We start from the raw sequence: 13,094 nt of genomic DNA on the forward strand, positions 1-13,094 counted from the left end.
GACTAACAAATGTCTGAATAGTCAGTAACTATATATTTTCCTCATCCCAATCTAGAATAATTGAGTTTTGGGCTCTTTGCTGCATTCCTTGCTTGCTTAGGACTGTCAGTGAAGTCACTTAAAGTGTTTTTTTGTACCAAGAATACAGGATCTGGCCCCCTCAGATGGAAAGAAAATAGCTACATGACTGCCACATCTAGTCACCAAGTTTAAAATAGTTTTTTAACAGTTAAATCCACATATGGATTCTCTCTCTTACGTAAGACACTTCCCAGTCTTCTGTTTATCTTAACATTCTGAGAATAAAAGTAGATTTAACTGCACAACAATTTGGAGCCATCAGATCCAAATTCCCCACCCTTTGATCCCAAAAGACCCTTTATAAAAAAAAATGAGGCACACATTTTTCCTTCAGTATAGGATGTGTCATGTCCCAAAACATATCAGAGTTTCCTACCACACTTAACTGTTCAATGACACTCTGGCTTTTCAGACTGGATTTGTCAGTGTTCCCAGGAAAGTGAATCCTTTTGCTTACAGACAAGTTTTCTTTGGCAAGAGCAAGAAAGACAAAAATGTAGTTCTCTATATCATTTAAAGTAGTTTCCTGCTTTGTATTCAAGTTTGCAGAACACTGCGAGATCCTGTAGTGGTGTCCAAATCCTGTATTTTGGAAGCACAAATTACACATCTGGTGCCATAAGCAAACACAGTACTGTACATTATGTGTGTAAAGGTTGTCAAACAAATTAAAATGTCTCTAAAGAGATTACACATCTGAAAAAGACCTGATTAGAAGTACAATTTCCCACACAAAACAACGCCCTTCATTTTAAAAAACTAGATAAGATTGTTAGCTAAGAACAATTTATATAACTATCCATCATATACAAAACCAAAGTAATTTCTTGCCTTTATGTTCTTAATATGAAATCTAGAATTTACATTGTCCACATAATAAACAAACTTATTCTTCTCTAATACAAAGAAATGCATTTTTTTAAGCACATCTTTAACTCTGACATTATTTTTCTTATATGTATCCTGGTATGGAAGCAAGTTACATAAGAAAAATTATTAGTTAAAACATTTATCAACTGACAATAAAATTTGTTATGGCACTTGCAACTGCCATTGCTGGAAAAAAGGTAAGCTTACAAATCTTCCCATCTGCTGCTTTGTGGTACAGCAATCTCTCCTCAAATTATTTATATGCATCACCCCTTCCTCCCTATCCATCATTAGCCTGGCTGTGAGTCTGTCACTGAGGCGACTACTGCAGCTGACTGGTGTGACAGACTGTTGGGCAGCCGGAGTACCTCAGGCAGCACTGGAGCAGCTCAGGTGGCCCTGGAGCCAGCCACACTGGCTCTCCTGCAACAGTAGCCTCTCCTGCAACTAGGCCAGCCTCCCCCAGAAAAGGTGGTGGTCTTGGGTAGCCCCCCTTCTCTGAGCAATGGCAGTCCCAGGCCACTCCCCTCTAGCAGCAGCAGTCCTGGGATGCCCTTACCAGAGTTTCAATCCTAACACTGGGATGCCCTTGGCCCACCCAGAGCACCAGTAGGTGTACCAGAAGTCTATCCCAGGACCAGCAGCTGCTCCAAAGCCCCACCTTCCAGAGCAGCACCTGTACCCCCAGGAATCCTCCCAAGATTTAGTCAGGGGTATTTATATTACAGGTTTGACCTCTATGGTCTGGACTTCCATAGTCCAGCACCATCTGGTCTAGCATCCCTGGTGTGCTCTCAGACTAGAGCACTCACGGGGAAAAGCCAGGCCCCCTGCTTCGCAACCCCTCCCCCACTCTCTCAGAGCTTCTGGAGTGCCACAAGTAGCTCATTTACTATGCTTAAGATCAAGGAAGGAGAAAAGGAGAGGAACGGGGATGCTCAGGGAAAGAGGCAGGGTGCAGACACCCACAGCTAAGAGTCAGAAGTGCAGCCAAGCTCAAGTGGCAGAGCAATCGCTTTGCATGTGAGAGGCAGTGGGATTGATGCCCACATTCTCCAGTGATGGGGAATCCCTATTTAACTCACACCCCTTGAGCCTGTTTTTCATTCTTTGTCCCCTGGAATCAGTTGATCCCTAGGTCCAGTTGTCCCTCCTGCAAGGCTTGGGGAGGGGCTTTTAGAAGTGGGTGGGCTGATGCCCACCGCACCCCTTACGTTTCAAATAGTACCAGCAGCGGGGCAAGGAGCACAGCCCAGCTGCCATAGGGGCTGGTGTGCTTCCACAGGCTTCTGCAGCCACCCAGTCTCTTTCCCTGAGCACCCCATCTTCAGTCCCTGCTTGTTCAATGCCAATCCCTCTGCTGCTGCCAAAGCAGAGCCCCACAGTTGGTGGCAGTAGAGGAGCATTAACTTTCTCTAGTCAGTGAGTTTTTTGGTTTGGGATGGGCCAGGTCCCAAGGGTGCTGGACCAGGGAAGTACAACATGTACAAGTCATGGACAAGCTACAGGGCTGTACATTTTTGTTTATTGCCCATGACTTTGACTAAAATTACTCATGATGAAATCTTAGCTTTATTTAGAGTTGGCATTTTTCTCATCAAACCCAGAAAGACTTCTAACTTCTTATTTGCCTCATTAGCTACACTGGATTTTCCGTCATGTCTCTCTAAATTGGTACACCAATTTTCTATTAGTTTTCCCCTGTTCTGTACTCTTACTGTAAGTTGGCTCTCTCTCTCTTTGATGAACAGATCATGAAAGTACTGAATTCTTCTCCTCCCTGTCCCCCCCAGCAAATACTTCCATGCAATAATGTTAAAATGACAAAATTAAATTGCTAGAGGTTGAAAATAAGCTGATTTAGTCAGGAAATAAGGCATACATTTTAACAGTGAGTGACACAATCATAGAAACAACTTACCAATGGTTGTGGTGGAGTCTCCATTCCTGGCAATTTTAAAAAGAAGATTGGATATTTTTCTAAAAGATCTGCCATGGGAATTATTTTGGGAAAATTCTATAGCCTGTGTTACATAGTAGATCAGCTTAGACTATCATAATCAGTGGCATCAGATCCAGAGGGGCAGGGCACTCCCACTTTTTGAAAGGGAAGCTGACTCCTCCACTTTTCTCAAAGTGAACCCCACTTCCTACCTCTTCGCCCCTCAGACCTTACCCTTCATCCAGGCCAGCATGGGCTCCCCGCCTAGATAAAGGGCACGTAGAAGGTCCACCACTCCATGTTGACTCCCCACAACTACCTGAGCATCTCTCCCTGATCTGGCACTGGCTTGACTAGGAGTATGTCTGAGACACAGCCTGGTCACAGTAAGAGTTGGGTGGGCAGCTGCAAGCAGCTGCAGCACGGACCCTCCACCTATCCTGGTTGAGGGACTCTGAAAGGCATGCAGGAGGGTGAAAACTCTGAGAAAGCTCCAACCACACTCCAGGCAGCAGTGGGGGGAACACTTCGACATGCAGCTTGGTCAGGTTGATGGGGTTGGGCCTTAGGGGTGGAGGACCCCTGACACCCCACTTTTGGGAGGGCTCTGGCACCCCCTGACAGGGCCAGACCGAGCTATTCCGGTGCCCTGGGCAGACAGTTTAATTGCGCCCTGGGTTGGGGGAGGGCGCATGCGCGGTCCCGCCCCCTCCTGGGGCATGGGGGAGAGAGCATGGAGCTGGTGGCAGCAAGACGCACATGCCTGTCCAGGGCCAGCCCAGCTACCACCAGTGGCGCACAGCCTGGGTCCGCCCGGGGCGGGCCGAGTCTGGCCGTGCAGGGCCCCGCGGCCACAGGAAAGAACCTTGAGAAGTCATCTCGTCTAGTCCCTCTGCAAATGTAGGACTAATCTGAAGAAGTAGGTTTTGCCTACCATGATACCAACTACATGTTTTGTTAGTCTTTAAGGTGCTCCTAGACTATTTGTTGTTTTTTAAGTTTTTCCAATTACAGACTAGCTCGGCTACCCCTCAGAAGCTAAGTAAACTCAGACTATCCCAGACAAGTGTTCCCTGTAAGCTGTGTGCTTGTGTGGCCACTTAGGAGAAATTCAAATACTGCCCAGCTGAGTGGCAGAGAGCCTCCAGCTAGGTTTTTTGTTTCTATTGGTGGTGCACATTTGCATATGTCTTGATGCACATAAAATTTATTCTGCGCATGGATGGGAAATATCGGAGGGAACTCTGCTTGACAAGTGTTTGTACAAACTCTTTTTAAAATCCTCAACTGATGGGGATTCCATAACCTCCTTTGGAAACCTATTTCAAAAGCTTAAGTAGCCTCATAGTTAAGGCTAAGATTTTACTACTCATTTTTAGTAAAAGTCACAGACAGGTCATGGACAATAAAGAACCATTCACAGAAGCCCCCCCGCCCATGGTTCAGTGGCCACCAGCGGCCAAGAGCTGAGCTCCCAGGGCCTCCTTTGCCCACAGAAGCTGAGAGCTGTGAGGAGCTGGGTACTAAAGGGCTCCTGCCTCTCACAGCGGCTGGGAACTCACAGGGCCCTGATGCTCACAATGGTCTCAGGTGCTACAGATTCAATAACAGAAATCTCTGTAAGTCACTGACTCCATGACTTCCACCACCTCAGTAAGTCACAGACTCTGTGACTTCCACCATCTCGATGACAAACTCATAGCCTTAACATTTTTCCCCTAATACCTAACATAAATCTCCTTTGCTGCAGATTAAATCTATTTATCCCACCTTCAGTGGGCAGCAAGAACAATGGATCATGGCCCTCTTTGTAACAGCTCTTAACATATTTGAAGACTTTCAGGCTTCTTTTCAGTCCTCTTTTCTCAAGACTAATCATCCTGAGTTTTTTAACCTTGTCTCATAGGTCAGGTTTTCTAAAAATTTTGTCACTTTGGTTGCTTTCTTCTGGATTCTCTCTCATTTGTACACAACCTTCCTAAATTGTGGTGCACAAAATTGGACAGAGTACTCACACTGAGGCCTCAACAGTGCTTGGCAGAGTGGGACAATTACCTCCTCCGTCTTCTGTTAATTTATCCCAGAATAATATCAACTTTATTTTCAACTGCTTCATATTCATGAAAACTCAATTTGTGACCCACTGTAACTTCTAGTAGATTTTCAGCAATATTGCCATCTAACAATAATGTATTCCCCATTTTGTGGTTGTGCATTTGAATTTTTCCTTCCAAATTGAAGTAGTTTGCCCTTGTCTTTACTGAATTTCATCTTGATGAATTCAGACCAATTTGTAAATGTCATGAATTCTAATCCTGTTCTCTGAAGTGCTTGTTACTGTTCCCAGCTTGGGGTCACCCAACAAATGCTAACAAAATGATAACAAAAGGTTTGCTTCAGCCTACACTTAAAATGGTAATGAAAGTTCCATAAAGAGTATATCTATATTACAAAAATAAATACACCTCCCTCAACATCAAATTTCAGAGTAGGCATGTTAAAGAGTAGTTGACTAGTCAACTAATCTATTCCCCCTCACCGCCTCTGTCTGAGAGAGGCAGCAAAGGGGGAGAAAAAGAGGGGTACTTGAAAGTGGCAGCTCCACACAGCAGAGCCCAGGATCATAGAATCATAGAATCATAGAATAATAGGACTGGAAGGGACCTCAAGAGGTCATCGAGTCCAGCCCCCCGCCCTCAAGGCAGGACCAAGCTCCACCTACACCATCCCTGACAGATGTCTATCTAACCTGTTCTTAAATATCTCCAGAGAGGGAGATTCCACCACCTCCCTTGGCAATTTATTCCAATATTTGACCACTCTGACAGTTAGGAATTTTTTCCTAATGTCCAATCTAAACCTCCCCTGCTGCACTTTAAGCCCATTACTCCTTGTCCTGTCCTCAGAAACCAAGAGGAACAAATTTTCTCCTTCCTCCTTGTGACACCCTTTTAGATATTTGAAAACCGCTATCATGTCCCCCCTTAATCTTCTTTTTTCCAAACTAAACAAGCCCAGTTCATGAAGCCTGGCTTCATAGGTCATGTTCTCTAAACCTTTAATCATTCTTGTCCCTCTTCTCTGTACCCTTTCCAATTTCTCCACATCTTTCTTGAAATGTGGCGCCCAGAACTGGACACAGTACTCCAGCTGAGGCCTAACTAGTGCAGAGTAGAGCGGCAGAATGACTTCACGAGTTTTGCTTACAACACACCTGTTGATACAACCTAGAATCATATTTGCTTTTTTTGCAACAGCATCACACTGTTGACTCATATTCAACTTGTGGTCCACTATGACCCCTAGATCCCTTTCCGCCATGCTCCTTCCTAGACAGTCGCTTCCCATCTTGTATGTATGGAACTGATTGTTCCTTCCTAAGTGGAGCACTTTGCATTTCTCTTTATTAAACCTCATCCTGTTTACCTCTGACCATTTCTCTAACTTGCTAAGGTCATTTTGAATTATGTCCCTATCCTCCAAAGAAGTCGCAACCCCACCCAGTTTGGTATCATCTGCAAACTTAATAAGCGTACTCTCTATCCCAATATCTACATCATTGATGAAGATATTGAACAGTACGGGTCCCAAAACAGACCCTTGAGGAACTCCACTTGTTATCCCTTTCCAGCAGGATTTAGAACCGTTAACAACAACTCTCTGACTACGGTTATCCAGCCAATTATGCACCCACCTTATCGTGGCCCTATCTAAGTTATATTTGCCAGCTGTGCAGCACTGCCGCTTTGAAATGCGGAGACAGCGTTCAAAGAGGCAGCTGCCACACAGCTGATCCCTGGCTCAGATGTGTGGTGCTGCGCATGAGGAGCCCAGAGTCCCAGCTGATCCCAGGCTCCAGCATGACATTTCCACAGAACCCGGGATCAGCTGTGGAATCCCAAGCTGACCCCAGGTTCTGCGGAAATGCTATGCTGGAGCCTGTGATCAGTTGGGGAGTCCAGATGACCCCGGTTCCACATGGCATTTCAAAGCGGCAGCACAGCATGGAGCCCGGAGTCGGCGGAGGACTCTTGTGCATTTCAAAGCTGGCACCCTGTGCAACTTGGAGTCAGAGGGACTTCCCGCTGGCCCCCAGACTGCACATGGAGTTCTGTATTCCTCCTTTGAAATGTACAAGAGCCCCAACAGGGGCTCTTGTACATTTCAAAGGAGGAATGTGGAAGTGCCTATCACTAGTCAAGTAGTTGATGGAAATTCTATTGACTACTTGACTAGTCAATTAACTGCTAATTAAATCCTTATTTCAGAGCCTGGGTCAATTGACTGGGAATTACAAGGCTAGAACTACAAGGCTAAAAATAACAGTGTAACTGTTCCTATTGGAGCTGGAGCCCAAGCTCTGAAACTCAGCATCAGCCCAAGTGGAAACCTCAACATTACAATTTTTAGCCTTCTTGCAGAACCCCAGGAAGTCCCTGTCAGTGGAACTGGCCTCTGAGACATGCTGCCTCAACAATTTATTTTTCAGTGTAGATATACCTTAACTTGGAGCTGAAGGCTAGAAGCATTTATAAAACCCTGCTGGTTATCTTAGTAATTGTTTCATATTCTTCAGAAGGATGCCTACCACCTTAACCAGGTCCCATCTCTTCTGAGGGAGTGTTATATGAACTGTAATTAACTCCACCTAATGTACTTTTTGTTTCCAGATACCTTAGCTCAGCTCCTTTCCTTGTATTTTTGTGCCTGGGTTTGTTTGAACTCCAAACATAATTCAAGGGTAGCTGTTAAATTCAGTTTTACTTCTCCTACATATGTAATGCATGCCTCTACAACTGTTATGAAACCCATTAAATGTCCATTTGATCCTCCAGGTAGTACATTTATGCTTCAAATACATTTTGTTTAGCGGAAACTCCAAACTGCCCAATGTACAAACAAAAATGTTCATAAACATCAAGGAGTCTTGGGGCACCTTAAGAAAATTTATTTGAGCATAAGCGTTTGTAGATCAAAACCACTTGGTCAGATGCATGAGTGGAAATCAGAGAGAGGGAGCAATTTCCATGCCATGTACCTGAACAAGTGGTTTTGACCCATGAAAGCTAATAGTCAACTAAATCTGTTAATCTTTAATGTGCCACAGGACTCATCACTACTTTTGCAGATACAAACACTGCTAACCCCCCCCCCCCCCCCCGGAGAAAATTTCTTATTTGCATGAGGCCAGGAGTTTGTTACTGACACAGCCTACACAGAGAAACTTTAGAGGAAAAGCCCCGTTCCTTGGAAGCCCGCAAGCCAACAGTGTCTTTACTAATGCAGACGTGGCCAGGCCAAGCGCCCGTAGCGGGGGCGGGCTCATTAGCTGGAGCAGGACTTTGAACCAGCCCCGCGGGACAGGACGGGTGACTGCAGGGCAGGCTCCCCGCCACAGAGCACATCTCCGCCCTCCTCCGGGCAGGGCCCCTGCCACTTAGCTCAAAATGCGGGGGGGGGGGGGAGTGGGCTGTGCACGAGCCTCAGTCCCGGGCATCAGCCTCCCCCAGCAGCAGCCTCCGCACGGTCACGTGGCACGGGCGATGCTCAGACTCTGCCCACGTGCCTGGTGCTGAGGGGCTTGAGGCTAAGCGCATGGAGCTCCCCCCCCCCCCGGCTTGATCCTGCTGGTTGGTTCCTTCCGCTCGATCTCCCAGCCCCCTCCCCATTCCTATTGAGGCACAACGCGGTGCTCGGCCCCTCCCACGGACACACGCACGCCGCCAAACAAGGGCTCCGATCCCGGCGTGCAAGGCGCGGGGGCGGCATTCTCGGCGTGAACAGCACGGCCCGCTGGGAGTTGTAGTCCCCGGGAGCCTCATTCCAGCCTCTCTGCCGCGGGTGTCGCCCCTTCGCTCCCCACGGGGCGCGGTGGCCCAGTTTGGCCCCTGTCCCGTCCCGTAGCTGGGCACGAATTTCGCCCCCGTCCTCCGGTCATGCGGAGGCTGCTGTCGAGCCTCCGGCTCCATCCCGCCCGGCTGTGGGGAGCGGCCGCCGACCCCGCCCCGCGACAAAGGGCGCCGCCACCCGGCTGGGGGGAGCGGCGGGCAGCGGCGGCGGCCGCCGGGGGGCTGGGCCCGGGCCGCTCCATGGCGCAGGGCGGGGAGGCGGCGCAGGGGCCGGGGGCAGCCGGCGGGGACCTTCCCCCCGGAGCTGGCGAGTCCCTGGAGCATGGTGAGCAGGCGGCCGGGGGGTGGGTCCCGTGCGCAGCCAGGCTCTGCCCCGCCCCAGTCCCGGCCCGTGTTTCGCGGCCAGCTCTGCTGAGCCCAGGCCCAGGCTGGCGTTAAGCGGCCGCCTGCCTGCCCAGCCGCGCTCCCGGCTCCCCCTTCCCGGGCCAGGCCCGCCTGGGGAACCAGCCCCGCTTAACCCGGCCTGTGTGTTTGCGCCGCACGAGAGCCCCTTTCCCACGTCGCTCGGAGGGAAGGGCGGCGTCAATGCGCAGCCAAGTCCTTTTGTCCGTGCTGTCCTCGTGATAGAGTCACCGCCCCCATGGTCGGCGCCGTAGTGACAATCTCTGCTCTTGGGAGCTCACATTGTAAATAGACAGTAGCCAAAGACAGTTTTAGCCTTTTCTTTGCGGTTGGTGAACTGACAAGAGATTTAAGGGAGGTGGTGTCATTCGGAAGAGCTAGGGCAGAGTAATGAATGAGCCCACATGAGTTCTACTAGTAAACACAACACCATCTTACTTCCTGTAAAACAGGAGGGAGAAAGAGCGACATGTAGAGCAACATCATCTCCCCTTCCTGTCTATGAGGATAGAAAGAAATTAAAGAGCAGGCGTACAGTATGGAGCAAAGTTGATCTAATTTATTTAAGTCAATCCGTGTGAATACCATAACTGGAGTAGACCTACTTAGGTCAAGTTCACCGTGGGAGGTTGATGGGGAGAAAAAGTGTCCCTTCAACTTCCCTTATAGAAGCGTTCACAAGAAAGTGACCAGTAGTCTATTTAGAGGGTCTTCAGTATAGCAGCTAGATCAACCCTGTAGGATCAAAGTAGCATCAATCTCCCACTAAGTGTAGACAAGCCTTAAGGCTACATAGATAAGTACAGCCTTATTGTTATAGTGAATGCACGACTCATCTAACTGAATACAACAGGCAGAGTTGTGTCCACATGCCAGCTTTTAACGCTGTATGATCTTTTAGATGCATCAACATTTACTAACTCAGGCAACCAGGCTGTCAGATCAGTGTAAGAAAATCCCCACCTGTAGTATTTTAGCAAAGATGACATTTGCACATAATGGCAGCATGAATGTGGGACAATAAACATTGGTATATTTTTTCCAGCAGGCAACTGAGAGGATGGAAGATGATCTTTACCAGTTATACACAGCTATATCCTATCTATTAGGGATGTAAAATCCTGTTTAATTGGCTAACAGATTAAACATTGTTTAACCTGTTAACCAATTAAAGAGGGGGTGAGCAGGGAGGGGCTGGAATGCCTTCTTTGTTCCTGCCACAGGCAAGGGCTGCTCTAGTCAGGCCAGAGCAACTCTTGCCTGCAAGAGGACAGGGCACTGCACAGGCAAGGGATGCTCTGGTGTCCCTATGGGAGCAGCCTAGTCTACGGCAGCCGGAGCCAGTCCCTTGCCAATTACAGGCAGGGGAGTTGCTCCAGCCCCAGTGGTTACACCTACACATTTTTGTTATCTACACTACAAAAATAGTGTTGTAAACTCTTTGCAGGACAACAGTGCAGCCCCTTTGCCTAGCTTATGGCCAAGGGAAAATATTCATAGCTTTCACAGTTTGACTGTAATGTTAATAATGCATAAACAATAACCATAGACCAGAGGTGGGCAATAATTTTTTTATTGGGGCCACTCCAAGATTTTGGAAAATGGTCAAGGGTCGCACTCTTACATGATATTAATGGAGGAGGTGTGGGGTCTGAGATGGAGGTTAAGTGCAGAAGGGAGCTTGGTGAAGAGACTGGGGTGCAGGAGGGAGAGTGGGGTCTGGGAGGGAGTTTGGATGAGGGAGGCAGTTATGATCTGGGGCACTGGACTGTACAGCTATTCATTAGATGATTTAAAGTAACTTTAATTCAGAGAAGTGGCTGAGTGGACAAATAAGGGGCAGCAGATTTTTGACCACTGAGCGCTTTTGCATATATGGATGCAGGAGGAAGACAGAGGGCTTAGGTATGTGGAATAGGGGGGGAAGGAGTGGAGGGCAGAAGGTTGGGGAAGGGAGGGTTGGGTGCCAGAGGCAGGCTCTGGCTCGGAGACTTACTTGAGTGACTCCCAGCCAGCAGCCCAGCACATTTCTCAGGAAGGCAGTGAGCCTGCCCTACCCCCACCCAGGCTTCAGGGACATGTGCTTGTGTGAATAACTATGAGCCCAGGGGCAGAGGTGGCCCATGTGCTTCTTGTGATGCCTGTTATTCAAACAGGCAGCTCCCAGAAACCAGCTAATGGAATTGTGATGGGGCAAGGGCAGCACATGAAGCCTCCCCCCCTCCTCTCCAAGCTCACAGTTTTAAAGAGAAATGGCTCCGTAGCTGCTTTCCTGAGTGGCGTGCAGGTGGGGAAGGCATGCGGGGAGCCTGCCTGGGGCTCCCTGCAGTGTCCACAGGCCAGATCCAGTGGCTGGAACCAGCCCGCGGACTGTATTTTGCCCAGGCCTGCCATAGATAGATACAATTGTATCTAATTGTAAAAACTATACATAGAGTTTAAACATTAACATATATCTTCATCCTTTTCTGCAGAAAGGGGGCAAATTTAAACACTATGGGCTAGATCTACAAAAACATTTAAATCCTCAAAATCCTTGCTTAGCTGCCACCACACACTGGACACCTAAAGTCCTTAGGTCCTGAAATGTTTATTGATAAAATTTCAAAATGCAGCTAAAAATCTGCCAATGAGCATGCATATAAATGCCACAGACCTGATGTCCAGCACCCTGTTCATGCCTAAGCCCAAGCAGAATCCTCAAGCTAGTTGTTTCTCTGCCTGTCTTAGCTTAATGCTCAGTTGGGTAAGCTGCTTTTAGAACACCAACTAGATCAGGCCCTGCACAAAACCCCAGGGAAGGAAGTGTTACAGTTCCCATCCCCACTTTGTCCAAGTGTTTAGAGCACTCATCCAGGATGTGAGAGACCCCTGTTCTATTCCCCCTTTAGCCTGAAGTTGAGTAGGAACTTGAACTTTGTTCTCTCCCTTTCTCTCAGAAGGGTGCTCAACCCTCTGGACTATCAGGGCTGGTGTTGCTTTGAAAAGGAGTGGAACAGAAATGCAGTAAGATATATTCAAATATATGCTGTCCCTGCCTCCTCATATTCCTTTTGTTAGCCATAGTGCATTTTAGGTGATTGGAGGAATAAGAAAGCTTAACTTGCCCATTTTAAATTCAGATGTGCTTCTTTGTTCCACTAAAAGATTCTCTCATTTTTATATTAGAAAGTTTGGATGAAACATGCTGAGTCACAAATAAATTATGAAAAAGGTGATTTGTGCTCATGAAGGTAGTTTCACTTGTGTCCCTAACTTCTGGTCTATTGTAATCAGACTTCACTTAAGTAGTAGAATGAGAGAATTGTATTGTAATAGTTATCAGTTTCACCATATCCTTAACTAAGCATGATCCATCAGTTGACTACCATTTGACCTGATATTTCCTCAGTAGGGCTACGTCTACACTGGCCCCTTTTCCGAAAGGGGCATGCTAATTTTACAGGTCGTAATAGGGAAATCTGCGGGGGATTTAAATATCCCCCGCGGCATTTAAATAAAAATGTCCGCCGCTTTTTTCCGGCTTTTAGAAAAGCCGGAAAAGAGCGTCTACACTGACCCCGATCCTCCGGAAAAAAGCCCTTTTCCGGAGGATCTCTTATTCCTACTGCAAATGCCCACCCAGTTTGTAGAACTAATAAATATACATCAGGCTCCCAGAGAGTTCTTAAAGGAAATCCTTTAGTTTAAATATATTTCAAATTAAATACAGTTATTGGTCACAACTGTTTTAAGTATTATTTATATCCTGTTATTTTTGTTAACCCAAGTCCCTCTTAGACAGCTTCATCTGCTTGTTTGTTTCCTTTACTGGTTATTTTTTGCCCTTTAGATTGTAATCTTCTTGAGGCAGGGTTTATCATTTTCTATAGGTTTGTACACCTCCTGCAAGAGAGCCCCATCTTGATTAGCTTCTGAATCCTATCACAGGCTATGTTAAATATTAAATA

General features: G+C 47.3%; 1 protein-coding gene across 2 annotated transcripts in view; it reads left to right on the forward strand.

Moving 5' to 3' along the window:
- Positions 1-8,684: 8,684 nt before the first annotated feature.
- Positions 8,685-13,094, forward strand: part of AKAP7 (A-kinase anchoring protein 7) — a 118,851-nt gene continuing 114,441 nt past the window's right edge. Inside the window, exon 1 of one of the 2 annotated variants that reach the window (XM_075924176.2) lies at positions 8,685-9,067. In XM_075924176.2, the coding sequence (XP_075780291.2) occupies positions 8,830-9,067 (238 nt within the window). In that variant the 5' untranslated portion in view covers positions 8,685-8,829. The remainder of the gene's footprint in view (positions 9,068-13,094) is intronic. The other variant, XM_075924177.2, reaches the window with a different exon arrangement.

The sequence above is a fragment of the Pelodiscus sinensis genome, chromosome 3, assembly GCF_052426305.1.
Source record: "Pelodiscus sinensis isolate ZL-2025 chromosome 3, ASM5242630v1, whole genome shotgun sequence".
NCBI lineage: Eukaryota > Metazoa > Chordata > Testudines > Trionychidae > Pelodiscus > Pelodiscus sinensis.